General features: G+C 35.2%; 1 protein-coding gene and 3 pseudogenes across 1 annotated transcript; all 4 read right to left on the bottom strand.

The window, feature by feature from the left end:
- Window positions 1–987: 987 nt before the first annotated feature.
- On the bottom strand, window positions 988–5,656 carry LOC120133273 (annotated as a pseudogene).
- Window positions 5,657–6,177: 521 nt separating this feature from the next.
- Window positions 6,178–7,022, bottom strand: LOC120133272 (peroxiredoxin-2-like). Its single transcript, XM_039149885.1, has 4 exons — window positions 7,006–7,022; window positions 6,856–6,957; window positions 6,670–6,749; window positions 6,178–6,568 (listed from the first exon to the last, which is right to left on the bottom strand). Exons 1-4 carry the CDS (start codon window positions 7,020–7,022, stop codon window positions 6,315–6,317), a joined length of 453 nt encoding a protein of 150 aa, XP_039005816.1. The 3' UTR covers window positions 6,178–6,314.
- A 550-nt stretch (window positions 7,023–7,572) lies between these two features.
- Window positions 7,573–11,652, bottom strand: LOC120133295 (annotated as a pseudogene).
- A 9,556-nt stretch (window positions 11,653–21,208) lies between these two features.
- On the bottom strand, window positions 21,209–23,174 carry LOC120133298 (annotated as a pseudogene).
- Between the last annotated feature and the right edge of the window lie 257 nt (window positions 23,175–23,431).

The raw sequence follows: 23,431 nt of genomic DNA, 5'->3' as shown, positions 1-23,431 counted from the left end.
GGATTTCGATTGCTCAATTTGGTAATTGTTGTACATAAGGGTTACAATTAACATTTTTAATCGTTTGATTTTTGAAGATTAGCGTCCATTGAAGAGGAAAAGTTGGCTCAGGTCCCCCAGAAACAGATGCAGGAAACTCTGAAGAAAGTGATCGGAACTATGAAGAAAATGATGAAAAGTGTGGAGCTAGAAAATCTAGCTCTCGAGGTTTGCGACGCGATTGTGTTCATAAATGACATGTGCGCTGTACTTTAATGATATCGTCTTCTCTATCAGTTAAATTCTATTTCCCTACCTCTTGTTCTTCATCCATTTATTTCTTCAACCTTTCTTTCTGTTAACCATTAAATAATTAAACACGAGATTATCTTTTAATTGGTTTATAAAATAAGCAAAAATTTCAAAGCTACTACGTATATATAAAACTGCATCCAACTATAATAGGATGCACATGAAAATTGGCAAGCAGGTGCTACAGCGACGGTCATCGACATGATTGCGTCAGTGGCGATTTACACCGAAACTGGAACAGCTCGAGACCATGTCACGGTGGATTACAGCATCTCATATTTTTCATCAGCGAAGATTCAGGTATATACTCTCTTTTTCTCTATAAATTTTAAAATTCCATTTACACATATAATTTTTAATTATTCACCATATATATATTGTAGGAAGAAGTAGAGATTGAAGCAAACGTTACAGCATCTCATATTTTTCATCAGCGAAGATTCAGGTATATACTCTCTTTTACATCGATCCTCGCTACTCATATACAAGAAAATCAAATGAATTTTTGAACGGATTGAATTCAATCCACTGACTCAACTTGCAACATTTTCCCCAAAAAATTTTGTAATCATTCTGGAAAAGAAAACGATTACAATGAAGATGGATTGAGATGCAAGAAAAATATTCTTTAATTTTCTTGATCCTCAAAGCTTTTGTAACTCCTCCATCTCCAATTCAAGTTAGTTTCTTTCAATCTCATTCCTCCTCTGAAATATACCCTTCATCGGCAACCTCTGTGGTATCCATTGGACCTTGTGCAAAATATGTAATAGAATACATTGACAAGACTCAACCCTGCAAGAAGGAAATAGTAATAGTCGAAACGAGCCCCGTTAAGGTTGTCGGCCACCCAACTGGGTTTCCTGTTTCTCGAAGTAGTCTCGTTCACAGTGTTAAACAGAGCATAGCTCAACAAATTTGCCACTGCCATTGATAGGAAGAACAAGTAATTCCCGATGCTTGACATGGTTTTCGGGAACTCCCGATGATAGAACTCGAACTGTCTGAGTGTATTCAACGCCGAAGCTATACCGGTGCATTAAGCATCTTCGCATGCCCCACGATGTTTGCTTAATCTGATGTTCTCAACGATTGCCGTGAGTCCCATGTCTATTACAGAGAGAAATAAACAGAGTCCCATCCTAGTGTTGACACTAATATATACTTGTTTTCCCTTCATCTTTGATGCTATTGGGATTATCACACGCTCGTAAACAATAACCCAAAGCACGGAAGTGATGTAAAAGATGACGGTTAATGAGGCTGCCGGCATATGGAAGCCGCTGAAAACGTGTCGGTTGATGGTTGGAGAACTGGGAACGAGTATTGGTTTCCAGCAATTGCGATTACTATCCCCGTAGACCATACTGGGATCACTTTTAAAAGCGCTTTAAGCTCTTCCACTTTCTGGACAGTGCAAATTCTCCACGGATTTAAGGCAAATCCATCGAGGCTTATCTCCTCTTCGGCGTTTACAATAATGCAAGCTTTGTTCATAAACTTTAATCTATCACTTGGAACGGTAATCTCCGACTCCTTTTCGTGATGGTAACCCGAATTTAGAGTCGGAAACGGGAGGCTTCTTTTCTTATATGAAACCCAAAGAACTTATGCGAAACCCGTACAGAGGCTGGTGCTGGCTTTCTTTTTAATATAGAAGGGTGAAACAATGTAAAACGCCACAGTGGACAACAACATTAGGACTGCACAAGTACCATATGTTGCGGAAGATGACTATCGGATAAAGTAAAATTGCAATTGATAATTTGATAAAATAAAAATGAAGATAAAAATGACACAAAATTTACGTGGAAAACCCTTAAATAATATAGGGTAAAACCCACGGACAACGGTAGAAGAATTTCACTACGAGAAAATAGGAATTACAACTTTTCTCGATCTAACAAGGAGAAAACAATGATAATTCTCTCTTGATAAAAAGGATAAAACAACTCTTTAAATTCTCTAGTATTGGGAGAACGCTAGAATAATTTGGAATTAAATCCACTGAAATAATAAGTCAAAAAGGGGTTATAATTGTTGAAAATGGGCAATGGTAAGTTACTCAATTTAGTCATTGTACTTTAGGGTATTTGCAAAGTTAGTCTTTAAGCTTCAATTATAAATTCCCTAACCCATTTAGCTTCAAAACCATCCCAAAGCATTCTAGTTTTTTCCAATAGTAGAGAATTTAGAGAGTTTTCTTGAGAGTTGTTTTTTCCTTTTTATCAAGAAAGAATTATCATTGTTTTCTCCTTGGTAGATTGAGAGAAGTTGTAATTCCTATTTTCTCATAGTGAAATTCTTCTACCGTTATACGTGATTTTTACCCTATATTATTTAGGGGTTTTCACGTAAATTTTGTGTCTCTTTTATCTTCATTTTTATTTTCTCAAATTATCAGTTGCGATTTTGCTCTATTTGATAGCCGTCTTCCGCAACAATTGGTATCCGAGCAGATTTGAGTGTGTAATATCTGCTTATTGTCTTTGTGGTTGCCACCAAAAGGTGGATCCTCCAACATAAGAAAGTAAGAATGTATTATACATTCTTTGAAGGTTCCAGAGAACTATTTACGATAGTGAAATAGTGGGAGCTATCCGTAATAGAAGCTATGACAACGAAATTTGATATTAAAAAGTTCAATGAGAGAAATTTTTCATTGTGAAAATTGAATATGATGGTCATCCTGAGGAAAGACATTTGTCTAACAGCTATCAATGAAAGGCAGGTAGATTTCAAAGATGACAATAAATGGATCGAAATGGACGGGAATGCTATGTAAAACTTTCATCTAGCATTAGCATATGAAGTATTGTCAAGCATCGAGGAGAAGAAGATATCTAGAATGATATGGGATAAAAAAAATCCAAGAAATGCAAAATTTTGGGGTATGTTGATGGTGTAAAGGAGTATCGCTTGTGGGATCTCACTGCCCGCAAAGTGATCACCAGCAGTGATGCTATCTTTGTAGAAGATAAGCTACAAAGAAAAGAAGACGATGGTAGCACTGAAAAGTCAGAGACACAGATATATGTGGAAAATGAGGTTGAACAAGGAGATTCTTCTGAAGCAGAACCAGCACATGATGAACAAGAACCGGAGAGTTCTGAAGCTCCAACAACTCATCAATCAAATCGTGTGAGAAGACGTCCCAATTGGCACTCAGATTATGTTATAGAAGGAACTATTGCATATTGCCTTTTAACAGAGGACAGTGAGTCATCAACATACCAAGAGGCAATAAACAACTCAGATGCTTCACTGTGGATGATGGCGATGCAAGAAGAAATTGAAGCGCTTCATAAAAATAATACATGGGACCTTGTGCCACTACCACAAGGAAGGAAGTCAATTGGTAACAAATGGGTCTTCAAAATCAAGCGATATGGAGACGATCAAGTTGAGAGGTATCGTGTAAGACTGTTGGTCAAAGAATATGCTCAAAAAGAAGATATTGATTTTAACGAAATCTTTTCTCTTGTGGTTCGACTAACAACAGTGTGAGTAGTTTTGGCAATGTGTGCTACATTGGACTTACATCTAGAGCAGCTAGATGTTAAAACAGCTTTTCTTCATGGAAATCTTGAAGAAGAAATTTATATGCTCCAGCCTGAAGGTTTTGAAGAAAAAGAAAAAAAAGAACTTGGTTTGCAGGTTGAACAAATCTTTGTACGGTCTAAAGCAGGCGCCGAGGTGTTCGTATAAGAGATTTGATTCTTTCATTATGTGTCTTGGATAAAACAGACTTAATGCAGACCATTATGCTTATTTCAAGAGGTCTGGTGATAACGATTTTGTTATATTGTTGTTGTATGTGGATGACATGTTGGTTGTAGGACCCAACAAATATCATATTGAAGAATTGAAGGCACAACTGGCTAGGGAATTTGAAATGAAGGACTTGTGATCAGCAAACAAGATTCTGGGGATGCAAATTTACCGAGACAGAAGTGATAAGAAGATTTGACTTTCAACAAAGAATTACTTGAAGAAGATCTTGTCACGATTCAACATGCAAGATTGTAAGTCAATTTCTACCCCTCTTCCTATTAACTTCAAATTATCCTCCAGTATGAGTCATAGTAGTGAAGAAGAGAGGATGGAGATGTCTCGAGTACCATATGCATCAGCAGTGGGAGTGGTTAGTCGGTACATGACGAATCCAGGCAAAAAGAATTGAAATACAGTAAAGAGGATCCTGAGATACATCAAAGGGACCTCAAATGTTGCATTATGATACGGAGGATCAAACTTACTTATCAATGGGTATATCGATTCTGACTATGCAGGGGATTTGGATAAAAGCAAATCTACCACAAGATATGTGTTCAAAGTTGCTAGTGGAGCTGTAAGTTGGGTTTCAAAATTGCAGTCAGTTGTGGCTACATCCACAACAGAGGCAGAATATGTAGTAGCAGCTACACAAGCCAGTAAAGAAGCAATTTGGTTGAAGATGCTATTGGAGGAGCTTGGGCACAATCAAGAGTATGTCTTATGTTTTGTGACAGTCAAAGCGTCTTGCATCTAGCAAGGAATCTAGCATTTCATTCAAGGACAAAGCACATACGAGTTCGGTACCACTTCATTCGTGAAAAGGTGGAAGAAGGGACGATAGATATACATAAAATCCATACCAAAGACAACATAGAAGATTTCATGACGAAGGCGATCAATACTGATAAATTTACTTGGTGTCGATCCTCTTGTGGCCTGTCAGAGACGTAAGCAACATTAAGGTACAAGGTAGAAAGAATGGTGTAAAGATATGATTGTTCCAATCAAATCTTCAAGTGGGAGATTGTTGAAAATTAAAATCCACCAAAAGGTGGCATTAAACACCATATCCGATATTCCATCCATAGACTTGTATGATATAAACAACAATAGTCAAACCAAAGGAGCCACCGAGGGATGCTGCAGCATAATATCAACTGAAATAGCTCTCCAGGATCTTTTCATTCTTGTTGGTCACCGAATGGCATGGAACAAGGCCTAATGCCTTCGGCTCCGATGGACTTGAAAAACAAGGCAAAGATTAGGATAGCCATCTGGCCTGCTGTGGCGAATTTGCAGCTGTGAGTTGAAGTGTTACAACTTACAAGGAGGAGGCCTTGCCTGTGGTATAACTGTTGTTAACCATAATATTGCAACTCCCTGAAACATGTAAGTAAGACCAGTTAAGCATAACAACTATTGTAGAAGACAAAAGAAAGAGGTAACTAATTACCAGGAAACTGGCAATCGAACCCAAGCCAATGGTAGCTAAACGACCCATATAAGAATCAGCGAAGAAAGAACCCAAAATAGGTTGTGTTTGAAAATCTGAATTTCGTATTCTTTCAATTCTGGTTGAACATTTCATAAACTGAACTTTGCCATTTACGAATCATGGGAACAAATTTTTTCTTAACATATCTCGTTTTAATTTATTCGAAACATATACCTGAATTATAGTTTCTTTAGATTCTACAATTTATGCAGTTGAAAACTTGAGAAATCAACTATGTTTGTTTTTCCACACCAAATAATTGTATTCAAAACTATGTCTTAGACGTAGAGATAATAGAATAAAATATTTGTTTGAAATTCAATTTCGTACGTGTAAACGAAAAACTTCAATGATACCTGTTGAAACATAAATTTACTCACTCTTTACATTATGTTGGGGGAGTAATTACTTATTGTTCATTTTTATCTATTTCTTTACATCCAAGGTAAGTTTTTAGTAACTTTATTTTTTATATTTCGTTTTTTTTAATATGAGATGAGACATAAGTCGTTACATCAAGAAGGTACTAATCGATCATGGCGTAGTTTCCTCCTATCTATGAATAATAGGGGCATTATAATTTCTATCCTAACAAAAACATTAAATTCATGTTGTCGAACTAAAAAGCAACATAGTATTAAGTAGCACAAGCTTTGATTTCTTTAACAGTGCACACTGAAAACATTATTGTCAAACAATTTTTGCAGTAGAATTACAAACACAAAAGGACAGGAGGAATTGATGAATGAGGTCAAAGAGCCTTAAGCATATCGTCAGCGCTGGAAACTTTTAGCTGCCCACCGGTTTCCATGTTAGCAACTTTGACTTTAAGATCATCAACCAGCAGAGCAAACCTTTCTGATCGAATCCCAAAACCTTTGTCCGACCCATCCAGCTCAAGCCCAGGAGACTTCATGTAAGCTGCTGAGCCATCAGAGAAGAACTTTAAATGCTTGTTTTCTGGGTATGACTTTGCCCATGCCTTCATCACATATGGGTCATTAACTGCAACACCACACCCCACACAATTAAGGCCACTTTCATTTTCCACTCATCTTTTACTATAAATGAATTCAACAAGTGGAAGTTATAAAGTTTATTATTACCACTTAGTACCAAGATTTCACTTATGCCTTTTGACTTCAATTCCTCTGCCTTTTCAATGAAACCTGGAACATGCTTCAAGCTGCATGGAATTGAGAAAACAAAGACAATATATGGGAGTTAAGGAGCCACTTGCAAAATTTTCTATAATAAATACAATACATAATATAATTCTATACTTGGTTTACCTGCATCCAGGAGTGAAAGCACCGGGAACTCCAACGAGAATGACTTGTTTACCGGCAGCAAGGGAGTGTAGAGACACGTTTACAATCTGATGAGCCTCATTGCTGCGTTATTTTCAGTGATCGATTCGTTGGTGGGGTGAGGGAATGGACCGGGGTGGGTTTTGCATGTTTACATACTATCAGTATATATATATATATATATATATATATGGATGAAGGATGGTTGTTGGATGGAAAATAATCAAATGGTAGTTGTACCTATGAGTAAGACAATGGAATATGGACTAATAATTAATTTGTTTTCGTTTGGCTCGCAAGAAAAAGTGGGGACGGCTGCGTTGTCCCTTTGTTTATTATCACCCATTTGCTTGTTGTTTTGGTTAGAGAAAGAATATGAATTAATAATGTAGCAAATGATCTTTTTATTCTAGACATTAAATAATTGGAATCATTGATTTTTGTATGCTTGGAATGTTGCAAACCCAGAAAGAATTATTTAATGGACAATTAATTTTTTTTCAAAAACACTGTTTGCTGTGATAAACAGAAAGATTTCAGACTGATATTAACAAAATATGTATTATAAATACTTTTTTTTATTAAAATTTATTATAAATACTTAGGCATCAAGCAACTTAAAACACAGTTTAAAGTAAACCAAAGACTCAATCAGCAGACTCGTGCCAAACCACTATTTACTGCAATGAAGCTCTGATTAAAAAATTACAATGTAAAAGAAGGTAAAGAATGGCGTATGGAAGAGATTAGAGAAGAAATTTCACACAAATGATATGCATAAAAGATGTTATATGGTTTCAGAAACTATATTTCCTACTTACTAAACACCAGCATACTTATTTTTTGCCAAATTTGAACTGCAACGGTAATTCTAAAAACATTCCTCAAACTAACAACAATCCATCAGTATGATCTTCTTCTGCAGTCCTTTAACCTGGTTTTAATTTTAGACAACTCATCTTCCAGGCAAGACCTTAACTTTTGTTGCTTGTCGACCAGTTGGTCCATAAGCCCAGGCACAGAGGAGGTAATAGAATAGATTGATGAAACTCAATATGGCAAGAACCCAATAGTAGTTGTCAATGCGACCTCTGTTTATGTTACTCGAGACCCAGCTGTCCTTACCGCCTTTTGAAGTAATACCATCGATTATGCTCACGACAACACTAGCGAGTAAATTTGCCACAGCCAATCCAAGTCCGAAGAGTGCAGCTGCAATGCTAGACATGCTCTTGGGTAGCTCTGAATAGAACAACTCTGTCTGCCCTATTGCAGTGAACGCCTCAGCAAAGCCATTTAAGCAAAACTGTGGCACAAGCCACATGGCAGACATTTTCAAACTGCTTGAGGGTTGTTCTGAAATCCATCTCGAATTGCCTCCCTTCGTCTTGCGTTCTCGACGATGGCTGAAACTACCATGGCAATGCATGTAAGAAATAGCCCACTCCCATCCTTATTTTGACACCGATCCTTACTGGTTTACCCTTGATCTTCGATATCATAGGGAGAATCACACGATCATAAAGAATAACCCATAACGCAAGAGATGATGTTGAACATTCCATAAGATCCTGCGGGAATCTGAAACTTTTTTGTAAGATGCCTGTCCATAGAGCTAGCTTGAAGCACAGGGAATGTGTTTTGGCTTAAATTAATAGACATTACGATCCCTGTAGACCATAAAGGTAAGACCTTAACAAGTGCTTTTAGCTCTTCCACTTGGTCTACTGTGCAAAGACTCCATGGATTTGAGGCTGAGCCGTCCGGGGCAACATCTTGTTCTGGGTTTCTGATGATGCAAGCTTTGTTTAAAAATCTAAGATCAGAACAGCAACATAGAACTTAAAACATGTTACTCAAAAAATTCAATCACAACATTAAATCGTAGAGGCTAATGTGATTATGGTTTGTACCTTAAATTGTCAGTTGGTTCAACAATATTTGAATCTCTCTTGTGATGGTAACTTCCAGTTGAATTTGGGAGTGGAAATGCCAGATTTCGGTTTTTATAGGCGACAACAATTACTTGTACAAATCCAGTAAGCAAGCTTTTGCTTGCCATCTGCTTAATATATAAGGGAGAAGCAAGGAAGAACACAAGTGCGGAGATCAACATTAAGATTGCTGGAAGTCCAAAGCCTACTCTATATCCAAATTGATCTTGAATGTAAACAATGCCTGTCAGTGCAATTAAAACAGAAATAGCTGCAGAAGCATAATACCAGCCAAAGAAGCGCTCTAGGACCCTTTCATTTTTCGGATTATCTCTCTGGTCCAATTGGTCGGCTCCAAATGCCAAGGAGCATGGTCTAACACCACCAGCTCCAATGGAAATGAGAACAAATGAGGAAAACAATAAAGTCATCTGTCCAGTTGTTGGAGATCTGCATCTTTGGATCATTATGTCGCATGGTGGAGGCTTTGATTGTGGAACCATGGCTGTTAACCATAAAATTATCATCCCCTGAAGTGTTCGAGGTCAGGATTATTCGCAAGGAAGTTCATGATAAAATGGAGCAAACCAGTGGTTGAAGTTAGTTATATTATACGATGAAAACATTGAAAAATAGGGAAATTTGATAATGTATTGGAAATGTGAATAAGTGCCTAAATCTATCAATCAAAATAATTGAGATCATACTATATTTAACCAGACAATAAAATGGAAAATTGTAATCACATGACAGTTTCATACCGGTCTTGTGGAATTGCAAACTAAGAGATGCTAACTAACGGACCACAACTCCATTAACAAATTTCTAAATGAACTTAGAAAGCAAACTAGCACTGTTTCAATTTGGCGCTAGAGGAGAACCTAATTATATGATTCTTAACCCAAATAGGACACCCTCCAACACAGGGATAGGAAAACACCAGGTGACCAGGCTGGACCAGTGTTGAAAAACGCTCTACATACAGATTTTCTTCACCGACCTTAATAATAGAGTCAGATAATAAAAAGTAACTTTACACAAAACTGGTCCAGTGCTGATCGCATACGTTTCAATTATTGTTGTGCTTTGGTAAAAGTGTAGTCAGAGGTGGTATCAAGGTCTATCAAAGGATACTTTAGAGTCAGGTTGGTCCAATGGCTGATAAGCATGAAATGTCTATCCTCTTAGAAGCATTTTGGTCAGCACCTATGATCCAAGGCGCAATTCAGATCAACTAGAATAGCCTAGCTAACTACACTCCCTTGTCCTTAAGGAAAGGCTCTTTGATTTAGACTCACTCCGTTTAGTGCCTACATATCCCTTTATCTTAGTAGTTTTATTACGCTGGGTATAAAACCAGGAATAAAGGGAAAAAGGCCATCCAAAGGGCCATGTACAACATTTTTATTTAAGCATAAGTGAAGGAAACATTGAGCTTCGATTGTGAAGCTAGCAAGAGCCACACTGATCTTTTACATTGAATTTTCTGAAAACTAATGCCGTTTTCCACTCCCCATTAAACATAGGTACGTGAACAAATTATGTTCTTTGTTCAAGTTTTTGGTCTTGTTTGATAAGAAAAGGAAACTTTGGTCCAAGAAAGGAGCATTATTTTACTGGACCCAACAGCCAGTAAACTCCAACCACCACAACCAGCCAAGACTTTTTAGCTAGAGTGGCAGATACTTGGACTAAATAAGTATGAACAAGAACCTGAATAAGTAGAGAGAGAGAGAGAGAGAGAGAGAGCAGACATCTCCTCGGCCCTCACTCATTTATTTAGCACTAGACTTTATCCCCAATAATGATATACTGATAGCCAGAACGCTCAGAGTCCAAAAAAAGGTCAGATGTTTCCTATATTCACGTGGGCTGCCGGGACAAACCCGTTGTGACAGGCGCTAACTTAGCAAATAGAATAAAATAACACATGATCCCAAGTGACATTCTTTCTTAAGCTAAAGCTGGCCATTATCTCCTAATTAATTAATATTGTTTTAGTGCTTGTCAACATATTTTTATTATTGATTATTTCACTTAGAAGCTACACTTCCAACTAGACTACACATGGAAACAATGACCATTAAGAAGAAAATGGTATGACTGTATAACTAAACATAAAAAAACTTGAGAGAAAGAAGGGTTACCACAAGACTAGAAATGGAGCCCAAGCCAATTGTTAGGAAACGACCCAGGTATGAATCAGCGACGAAAGCACCTAATATAGGGGTGAAATTGGTAGCAGCTTGCCAGAAAAACAGAATATTGGTGCCTTTAGCAACTCCCACGTGATAATATCTGATCAGGTACAGTATCGTGTTGGGAACCAGCCCATAGCTTGCCACCTTCTCAAATGATTCATTGGCTTCATTTCGAAAGAGTGAGAATATCATCATTTAGGTGTTTCAAAATCACCTTGAAAAACCCTTCTAAGTTCTAACACTTGATCAGAACTATTTGATAAGGGTGCTCAGCTTTTTGAACTCAGCAAAAAAGATGGTAAAACCCAGAAACAAAATATTGAAAACTCAAGCAAAAAGCTAAAAGGCATCACCAGAAACATGGTAAAGAACTTCACAAAAACACTTGAGCAACACAATGTACCTATTATGAATGGCATTGTAATAAGGCCACCCTTGTGTCTTTCGGGCATTTCTGGGTTACACATTAATCTTTGATCTGAAGACTCGTCCGTTTTGTTATCTTCCATAGCCGAAGTCTGCTAACTTTGCTCCTCAGAGAAGAGGTGAAAAAAGAACCAAAACTGGAGAAAACAGATGAAATGAAGTTTCAAGTTTTGAAGGTGTCAAGTTGTGGGTTTTTAAACCGAAAAATAGGAAGAGGTGATTGCATGTAATATCTGATAAATATATCAAAAAGGGCACCTTAACCTAAAATATTAAATAAATAAATAAATATAAGGTAAATAAATAATTGACGAATAGACATACCATGATCCATACGCCTTTTCTTGCTCGTTACATCAATCTTCAGCTTTATCTTTATTTATTTATTTATTTTAAATAAATTCACTTTTTTGCTATAAATATAGTATACAAATTATGATGACAGGGATATGGTGCAGCATGTTTCACTGTAACAAGATGATCCACCGGTTCTTTCTCTCTACTCGCTCCAATCACATGTCAGTATAACTGTTAGATTTGATAATTCGGCGTAACTTGTTATACTTGACATTGTTTTTTTATGCAAATATAAATTACAGTAAATTTTAAATAAGATTTTTTAAAAATTTATGTATTAAATTTTTTCAGAGAATAGTTTATACCGGAAGTTCAATGTACAATTTATTTGTATAATCTTACATTTTTATTAAAAATATAAGTACAATAAATTGGTAAAGTAAAGGGAGATGAATAAAAAAATAAAAATATAGACATGATGAATTATATAAGAATGAGATAATTTATACATTAAATAATAAAATTACAAATTTTACATAATTTCATGGCATTCTTATTTCCTAACAGATTATATATTTTCCTTATCTTTTTTCTAATAAAATATTGTTATATTATTCAAATTTAAAATATAAAAATATTTTCAAAAAAAATTATACATTCGTCCATATTTATATTTAATACCTTCTCTAACCAGTTTAATCTTAATTATTATTATTTTTAAAATAAATAATTACATTTTTCACAAATGACTTAAAAGTTTAAAATAAATAAATTGAAATTATTAAAATCAAAATCGATTGAAAAAATTTAAGGGTTAGTTTAGAATTAATTTTTGAAAGTGTGCTTTTAGAAAGTTTGATTTAAGATTCCAGTATTAGTATGATTGTCAAAATATGATTTTAAAATAGTATTTTAAACATGATGTTATAAATTCTCTTTATTCGTGTGTAAGAGAGACTTAAATTCTTTAAAATTATAATATATAAAATTTATTACTTTAAATTATAATAAAATTGAATTTTATTAAAAAAAATTATCGATAATTATTGTATGTGTTCCATAAAAAATATATATAATTTAAAATAATTTATATTTAAAAAGAAGAAATAAGTAACTTCAAAATTTACTTGTCTGTCCAACATTAGGATCCTGTCAGCAATAAGAAGAAATATGCAATGAAGTATCCGATAACTAGGTTTGTAAATGATTCGAACGTTTAGTGAACTATTCATGAATTGTTCGGCGGAAAATTCGTTTATATTTGTTTATTTATTAAACGAATGAACATAAACATGATTTTATATTCGTTTAATTAAATGAATGAACACGAACAAATGACTCATTCGTTTATTTACGTTTATGAACATTTGATAATCTATCCGTTTACATTCGTTCGTTTATTATTTCAACAAACAAAAATGAACGAACACGAACAAACTAAATTTTTTAACAAACGAACGCAAACAAAAAATTTCATTAGTTTGTTCATCTAAAGTTAAACGAACGGAAATAAGCATATCATCATTCACGTTCGTTAGATTCATTTACATACTTACAAATAACCATTCAAAAAAAGATGAAAGAAAGAAACAAAATGTGGCCGGGTGCACCAAAACTAGCTGACTACGTTTTATTAACACTTCCGATTTAAATATTAGAAAAAGTTATACGAATGCGTATAATATCTTAGACAAATTCAACCAGTTCTTTTAAGAATCTCTAAAGTTCATACTGATTATCCGCAAACCCAAATCCAGACCAGCAGTAAAGCAGGAAATTTTGGTTTTCCCCAATTCACACTGCACGTGGGCCTTTTAGTTTTAAACTACTTTCTTTACCCTTTTTTTTTTGGTTCATTGAGTTCTCGTTTTCCCTTTTTCTTTTGGTTTGATATTCCCAATGGCAATAAAAATTAGAAAATAAAGTAAATGATTTCTTTTTACCATAATGGTGTGGTGAAAATGTTATTTTTACACAGTAACTTACCTTTTCTAATACAAATGTTACTTTTGCAATGACAATAAAATCATCGTTTTGATTTTGAGAAAAATAGAGGGCACGTACTAACTAATGAATCTGCACTGTATATTTCATGTCAAAAGTTCAATTTTTATTTCAATTCATCGTTTAAGTTTGCACTTTGCATACCATGTAGATTCTGCTCACTCACTGTTCAGTTTTCAAATATCTGGCAACTCAGCCGTGTGATATATGAGAATGGAGAGAAGTATATATATACATAATTGACTGAGCCCCTAAGCAGACTAGGCTGAGGTCTAGAAGAGAGCAAATATTGCCATATCCCAACCCCAAACAGGACAAGATTGAGCAAATTTTTTTTCGTCAGGAGTTACCATGGAAGCTGCACGAGTGTTAGCTATCCGACAATAATAAACTATTGCTGCTGACAGAGGAAGAGTGTTACACTCCATTTATACTGTCCTTTTCTTCCTCAGCATTAATGATTCCAATGCAGTTCCATTCATATGTTATCAAGTCTATTAATGATTGCAAGGGACTGTAAGTGTTCAAATTTATTGAGTCCTAATTAAAACTGCAGAATTAGCGATTTAAAAGAACGCTCACCGACCAGCCTCTCACCCTTGCTTTTTTAATGAACAAACCAGTCTCGTGTCCACTAAGTATATTTGAAATAGTAAATGAAATGGAGAGGGCCCATAATTATTTGCAAAGGAATTTGCATTCATTGCATGAAGGAGACGAGGCAACAAGGACAACCATGCCTATACAGCAATTTAGGCTTTGCGTGCGGCAATTATTTCCCCCTTGAGTCCTCCTCCTCTCTCTCTCTCTCTCTCTCTTTCAATGGTGTGGTTTTTTCAACAACATGTGAAGTGTGAACCAAAACAAAGTAATGCCAATACAGCTCTTACAAGGAAAAAACCACTCCAATGCAGCTGAAATTGGATCCTCTTCCATTGTTTCTTCACTACAGATAATGAAAACGACAATATTTCTTGTCTAAAAAAGACAGCACCATCTCAATAAATAAATAACCCAGATTTATGTTTGAAACGGTTTATTTGTTAGTATCACTATCACCACTGATATTAAGTGTAATATCACGGTTTTTATTTTTTACAAATTAATCATTTTTAGAAAATCAAAGATTTAAAGTAAACTGCTGTAAAAATAAAGTAAAATTATACCATGGCCTTCATTCATTTTCAAAAATATATTATTTTCATTTAATAGGTTGTGAAACTACTTTGGCCACTTCACCCAACATTTTCTCAATTCCTAAAAACTTGTACATATTTCAAATAGAAATACAAGGTTCAAACTTTTGTATTTTTACGTGAAAAAATAACCTCCATACTTTTGTTTTTCTAAAAGGAGAATGATTGTCCAAAAATATTATATTTTCCTTGATTTTATTATTATATTTTGAATTAAATAATTTAACTACTCTCAAAATTAGATTATAATCCTATTCTGCTCATATTGGAACATTTCTACTTATAACTCATAAGATGTCTAATATTAGTAAAAAGAAAATAGTTTTTCTTTTTCAAAAAACACTTTTGCTGTTGTTGACATGAAAGGGGCCCTTGAACGAACATTTCACGTGCCGAAGGGACCTAAAAGTCAGCATCAACGACTTGAATTTTGCAGGAAATTTTGAAGTTTCAATCTTTTTTTCATTTTTAAATTTGACCATCCCCACATGAAGTTTTATTAGCAGGATAAATGTTTAAAATCTAAAAAAAAAAGCTTTAAACGTGGTTTTATGATTAAAAGAATAATTATTTTTTTCTCGAGATTTTAAATTTAAATAATTGTATTTACATAATATATATATATATATATATTGTCAATGATTAAAAAAATATAAATAAATACTAACATATAGTCACCCATATTATTAGAAAAATATATCACATCCTCTTGCAAGTAACAATAAATTGTGAAAATATAATATTTTTTTAGTAATTTTAATAGTTATTTTATTACTTTTAAAAATGCATAACCAAAAAATAAGAAAATTATATAATTAAAAAATTGTTTGGGTACTTCACCCATAAGTTTATCATTAAAAAAAGAACTTTTAAGTTCTAGATGCATTTAAACTTTGGAATGTGTTTGGTTCGACTAATTCTACATTACTAGAAATAATGCAAGATTACAAAAATTAGATTATATTATTTGGTTTAATGGTATTTTTATATAATGAGATTTTATAAGATTATTAATAATAGGTATTACTTGAGAAGATAATGAGTGATGTTATTATATTTTACTGTTCAAATATTATAAGATTATATACTGATTAAATAATTTTATTCCATCGAAATCATTAAGACTATCCATATAAGTTCATATGCTAATTAAATAATGAAAATAACATATAAATTAATCATACATTATAATATCTTGTCCTTGGAATTAATTTTACAATCGTAAGCAAAACGCCTCCTTCAACCTATACAGGGAATGAAAATAAGGGTAAGAAAACAAGAGACCATAGAAATTTAAAATATATCTCATAGATATTTTCTGGATAATTTTGATGGGACGTGATAAATATTTAACAATTAAACTATTAAATAAACCTTTTTAAAATTAATAGACCAAATCAAAATAAATCTTTAAAATATATTTATTATGATTATGTCGTCTTAAGACAACTACTTACTTTTTCTTCTTCAAAGTATGCGTTACATTTTCTTATTTTAAAAACCCTAGAGACTCCCATATGGACAAATGAAAATTGGAGTCTTTTGACATGGGTTAAAGAAAACGAAGTGGCTGAGGACGTGGAAGGGAACCCACATCTGCCGTCGGATAATTTGATCTCTGTTTTACTAAAAAGGCAGAACCATTGGAGCAGTTTGGGGTTTTCTCGTCCTTTTCTTTTATTTCTTAAATAGTCAATTGGAAAATTTGAAAACCAACGTCAACTCATGCCTGACCTCCATTGATTATAAGTTGTTGTGCTTCGGAAATTGAATGAATGGCACAGTCCAAAGTGTACACATTTTGCAGAGTTTCTTAAATTTCGAAAAAGGTTTTGCGTCAGGTCATCGGCCTTGTTTCATCAAAGAAGAAACTTGGGGATTCGCTTGTGGATTTGAGTTTTGCGTTTCGGGACGGAGATGGCTCATCATAAACATGGCATTGCTATCACGTATGTTCGATTTTTCATTTACTCGCCTATGAAGAATGTTAATATTCCTACTACTTCTCCAAGGGTCTCTTCATAGAAGCTGACTCTCTACGATACACTTAACAAAATAGATGGATTTGACATTTATAATCCATATAGAATGTAAAATAAACATTATTTTCCTTTCACATTATTAAATCAGGTGTAAAGTCATATATAAAGAAAATATAGATTCGTTTCTCTCTATAGAATTCACTTGTTCTTTTATTATTATTATTGATCCAGCTCAATTTGTGACAAGTGTTACATACCCCTGATATTACATAGAGTTTTTGATGAAGCTAATTCCTTATAACATAATTAATGGAGGATAAGACTTTAATATTACACACCGTATAAATCACCATAAACTACACATCACCCCTTTATTAAGAGAATAAGAAAGCAAGGGACATGAGTAATTAGATGCTACCGATAACGTCAGTTTTCTTGATTTTTATTTTATTAGATTTAACAGATATTTCATTCACGAAGTTTCTTTTTTGGTTGTCATTGAACCAACGTAATATCATTATCGAACAGCTGAGGTTGCTTTCAAGCAAATTCAGACACAATCTTGTATCCGATGGTTACTGCCCATCCCACAATCTTTCAACACATTGGGTGTTACAATCGCATTTCCATAGACAGCTGAACCACTGTGATTTTCATCTCACTCACGGACCAAGTTTATCTATCATAGAACATAGCCAAACACATCTGTTCTTGGCTTAAATTATTAAGATCAATCAAGACACTTGAAGATCTATTAATCGTCAGTCTTTTAGGCGAACTTTGAACGGAAACGATAAGACCCAACTAGACAACTTTATTATTTTTCATATGTATGATAGCTTGAGATTTGATGCCCCGATTTGATTATATGAAGCTTTAACTGGCCTACAAACCCACATTTTCCCATCGAATAATTGATCCTTAGAGGCCATCAATTTTTGAGTCAAGGTAGGACCCTTAGTTTTTGTTGCGTTTTAGTTAACAGTTTCCATTAGTCAAAGCAGAATTCGACACAAACGTAAGATCATGCCTCCATTTCCCATGTTTGAAACGAGGGAATGGACAAAATATGGAGCTGTTTACGTAATGACCGTTGCAGTAAGGGTGATTATCATTTTTGGGGACCAACTTTAATGCAAAGTGTTTTAGACTTACCTAAAGGTCAAAGTATTCATCCATAATAAATCTGACATAATATAATTCAATATCTTTTTATGTCAAAGGAACAAGACAAGTAGAGAGAGATTATTATCCTTCCTTTGTTCACGTTTAAATCGCATTTATGACAAGGCCTAGGCCTACTTCATTTTCATATGATCCAAGTTGATGCCTATTGTATGTTACGGGTCAATGCTTATAAAACATTGGGCCCAAGCTCTCTATTTGCGTCCATTTTTTTTACGAATAAAATAGTGTATTCGATACTGTTAACAGCCCGAACCAAATTATTCAGAAAAAGAAGCCGAAAACTGAACCCAAAGTTGCTAGTATTTACAAGTGAAACTGAGAAAGATTCAATCATGACTTGAGGGTAGCATTTTCCCAGAAACTCACAAGGCCTTGAAAATTTCCGGAATAATTGCTCTCATCACTTTCTTTGTTTTCATAACATGGAACTGAGCACTTTAATATGACAATCAATTACACTAAACAAATAGGAAGAGAAAGATAAACAGTTTTATATAACAGTAATTACTTTACTTACATGCTTCAAATGAAACAGTTTTATAGACAACAACAATAACAACAAAACCATATTCCCATATGCAATGGGGTAAGGAGAGGTAGGGTAGTAGGCTGCCCCCAACGCCAGGTTGAGAGCAGCTTCCGTGGAAAACCTTCGACAGTCAAAAAATTAAAAATAAAGATATAATGCAATGCATGTATAAATAAATAAATAAATACATCGTTGAACAGTCTTCATATGCAGTCTTCATATGCGCTTATGTAATGGGAAGTAATCTCTGCAAATAAATCCCTGCGTAAAAATCTCTGCATATAAACAGAAACGTAAGACCCGGCTAAATTTAAAAAGAAGAAACCTGAAGAGAATGATACACAGAAGTCAACGCTAGCAAGCTAAGAGATGGTATAAAGTTAAATGGGTTAAAATCTAAACTCATGCAACACTACTTCGATACCCTAGCTCTAAGCCATCATAAATTCCAATGACAGAAACGTATAAAAAATAGAAGTAATGGAAATTACTACAAAGGCATTAAAAAGAAGACAGAGATGTTACACCCTATGGCTGTGACCCGCACTACTCGGCTACCCTAGTCTTAAGTCTCCATATTTTCCTATCAAAGGTCATGTCCTTGGTAAGGGCTAAATCCTTCGAATCAGATCTCAAGCAATCTTCCTACTTCTGCCTTGGTCGTCCTCTCCTTCTGGCACCGTGTAATCGACTCTACCCTCCTGACCGCATCCGACGGTTTTCGCCTAAGGACATGCCCAAACCACCTTAGTCTTCTCCCCCTCAATTATTCGGATACATGCACCACCCCTAAGGACATCCTAATAGCAGAGTTTGGTGTCATGTCCCACAGAATCCTACCACATGCCCATCGAAGCATTCTCATTTCTGATGCTTCCATCCTCCTTACGTGATCCTTCTTGATTGCCCAACATTCTGATCCAGACAGCAGCGCTGGTCTTATTGTCATTCTATAAAATTTTCCCTTAAGTTTTAGAGGCACATTCTTGTCACACAAAACTCTAGTAGCAGCCCTCCACTTTAGCCATCCCGTCTTTATACGGTGTGTAACGTCATTATCTATACCTCTATCTTTATGTATCATAGACCCTAGGTACTTGAAACAATCCTGTGAGGGAAGAACGTGTCCTTCGATGCATACTTCTACATCTTCATCGTTTTGGTTCCCACTGAAGTTTGATCATAAATACTCTGTCTTTTCGATATTGATCCTTAGACCTTTTTCTTCCAAAGCAGTATTCCAGGTAGCCAGTCTACTATTCAGCTCATTTTTTTTTTCAGCAACTAGGACAATGTCGTCAACGAAAAGCATACACCATGGAACACTGTATGGTGTCGCACAATAGATGTCGTCCATAATCAAGGCGAAGATGTAAGGGCTAAGAGCTGACCCCTGGTGGAGTCCGATTTCCACCAACTGTAGTCCTAACGTATGTAGTAGATCTACAGTACATATCACGAATCGCCCTGATATAAGCAGTTGGGATCCGTCTCTTTTCCAAGGTCTTCCAGATCGTTTCGCGGGGAACTCTATCATACGCATTCTCAAGGTCAATGAATGCCATAAGCCGTCGAAGTAGATGAATCGCCTCCGTAGTAGACCTGCCTGGCATAAAGCCAAATTGGTTTTCCGAAACCCTAGTAACCTGTCTCAACCTAGCCTCTATCACCCTTTCCCATAGCTTCAAGGTATGGTTGAATAGTTTAATACCTCTGTAGTTGCCACAACGTTGGAGATCTCCTTTATTCTTATAGATTGGAATCATCGTAGACTCTCTTCACTCCTTTGGCATCTTGGCAGTCTCTAAAATAATATTAAAGATCTTGGTCAACCACTTAACTCCCTCATCTCCTAGTGCCAACCACACAGTGATAGGAATTTGATCTGTACCGACAGCTTTATCCCTCCCCATCTTTCTAAGAACCATTTTGACTTCCTCAAACTCAATTCTACTTATAGGACAGTCATTTACCGTAGTATGATGGTCATCCGTCCAATAAACACCAATCAAATTTCGAACAAAGATTTGTAAAGTAATTACAGTGATAAAGTAGCATGAAGCCAATGGTTGATTAGTTCATACAAAATATGTCAACAAGTTGTTGGTTTTGTAATAATTTTGATATAGATTTAAGTGTTCACATAATGTATGAAGATCTCTTTTAAGATATAATGTTATTCAACCCAAAAAAATCGATATACCTTTCAAGCAGACACTTGTTTATATGGTTTTCTCTCGAACAAAAAGCACACCTCACTTGTGGAATTCCCACACTTGTCACCCAAGCTTTCCATTCATTGCAACTAATAAATGCCTTTTCTTTACCTTTTCCAATCCTTTGTCCTACTGATTACAACTTAGAACTGTCGGAATGGAGGCCGAGGCAGGCGTGCTCTTCTTTTTCAAATAAAGAAACAAACAGGTCGGCAATTGGCAATTGGTCATCAATCCATTTACACAGTACTCAATGTATACAAATTGAGATAAATATTAAACAAAAGAAAAGTAAACCAGAGAGCTTTGAATAACTGGATATGTCTTCAATGCCATAATTTGTCTATTACAAAGCCCTTTCCCCCCTTAATTCAACTAAATACATTAAACTTGTAGAAAAACATATATATATATATATATATACACATATATATAGCTCTCGAGTAAAGTTGCATGGAATTTCTATGACTTGTTTTTCTTCCAGGTCTTCTAATATGTTTTTCAATCAGTTCTGGTTATTGCATTTCTCCATGGCCCTTGGAGCAGGAAGCAATCAGCATAGACTCACTTAATATCAAAGGTCGTCATAAATCTAAAGCAAGCTAATTTTGTGGAATGCTAAACAGTGGTGTTTTTGTTTTAATCAGTAAGGAATACCTAGTCCGATTGCCTCTGAACCTTTCATTATCCTTAGTCTCCTACACAAATCGGTGAACATCCTGTGTGGCAAAGATAACAAGGTAAAGGAATCCATCATCATAGAATAACTGTGCAAGAAATCAGACACCATGAACATAGGCCAATATGGCTATATTTTAAATGCTTGATACATTGCAATGTCAAATTACATAAACAGATAAAAACAGAAAGTACTTATGTAGGTGGAGGACTTACTCCCATGGAGCATCGCCAACGAGCATCCAGTCACCGTCTTTGTCTTCAAACGTCAGCACGTACTCGGATCCGTGGAGAAGATCCATCAAACGGCTCTCGCTGAGACCATCTCGCTCAGGAAGCCCGTTGGAATTGCACTGGCCTGAAACACACCCATCCATAAACTTGATCTAAAAATCATAGTATGCTAAAATGTTTCGAAACAAATTAGCTCATCGTCAACTAAAGAGTTTTTGGTTGTTGTTGAAGCTATTCAAAACTCAGGAAGCTTAGGCATAGAACAGATACCAGATAATAAGATAGATTATATCTTCGAACTAGCATGAAAATCAGTTCTTTGAGAGTTAAGAAAAGGACAATTTTTCACAATAAAGATGCATCCATCTATGGTAGTGAGGGATTGGTATACCAATAATGAAAGAGCTGAACATCTTCTCCAAAGCTGATGAGAACTCCATATAGTTATTGTAGGTCTTGAGGTCAACCTTCCTCAAGTATGGTGCTCCATCCATGCTCACCTTTACATAGACGCAACCAGCGCCTTCATCACTGTTCTTTGCCAAATTAGAGGCCATGCTGTTCTTCCTGAATGATCTAATTGGTGGCCATCCTACCACCTGTGCCCTGTTACAGAAAAAAGAAGAAAAAAAAGTTTCTGGTTCAATAATTGATGTAAAATTTATCTCCAACAAAAACAATCAAGTTTGAAGAGAAACATACTTTGAAGCAGGGGCACTAGTATGCTCATTTACAGGAGGAACAAGATTCTGCTTATCTTGAACTGGTTTTGGAGACTGGGGAACACCGACAACCTCTTTCATGACAGACACAGATGGTCTTGCTTGCTGGGAATTGGTTTTACGGTCCAAACCGCCTCCAGGAGAGGCCAAGACAGCTCCTTTAGTCAAGTCAACATCAGATTTACCTTTCATAGAGAAAACCCATTTCTCATTAGACCCATCAACGGCATCTGAGAAACCCCTCTTAGCTCCAGACACCAAATTCTTCAAAGCGCTACCGGCAAAACCGATACTTTTATCATTTGTCTCCAAGTTTTTTGCCAAATAGAGAGAGTTTTCTCTCAGGGGACTGAGAACCCGGTAGGCCGAGCCTCAGCTCGGTTTCTTTGAGATTCAGACAAGTGTCAATAGTGGTTTTGCTGGTTTTGTCTTCGATGGAGGGAATTGAAGAGGATGAAGAAGAAGAAGAAGATGAGATCTTCTCAGAGCTTCTTTCCATGGAAGAAGTCTCTACTAAGCCAATGTAATCATGCTCCAAAGGCGTTAGCATCAAGTATCAAATTCTTATAAACTTTTTTTCTTGAATACATACAGGAAGCAAAATGAAGAACACGAAAGCTTACGTGAGAAGAGACAGAGAGAGAAGCGGTCTTGTTAGGCTGTAGGGGAAGAGGTGGTTTTTGATGAAGCATAAAAAAGAAGTGTCCTTGGCCTTTCTATAACTGATTAATTGCCTACTATTATTTCCCGGCAATTTGTGAATATTATTATTTCGTGTATTTTACTTTGTCATAATCGTATTTGAAGATGTATACCAAAAAAAATAATCGTATTTGAAGAAAAGTATAATTAGTATATTCTAATTTTTTTTAGGTTTATTTATATGATATATTTATGTTACATTATTCATCTCATTTATTTATATTATTTATATAAGAATTTTTCTAAATA

The sequence above is a fragment of the Hibiscus syriacus genome, unplaced genomic scaffold (genome assembly GCF_006381635.1).
Source record: "Hibiscus syriacus cultivar Baekdansim isolate YM2019G1 unplaced genomic scaffold, ASM638163v2 tig00110578_pilon, whole genome shotgun sequence".
Lineage (NCBI taxonomy): Eukaryota > Viridiplantae > Streptophyta > Magnoliopsida > Malvales > Malvaceae > Hibiscus > Hibiscus syriacus.
Note: the sequence above shows the minus strand (reverse complement) of the source record. Positions and strands in the feature narration are given on the sequence as shown.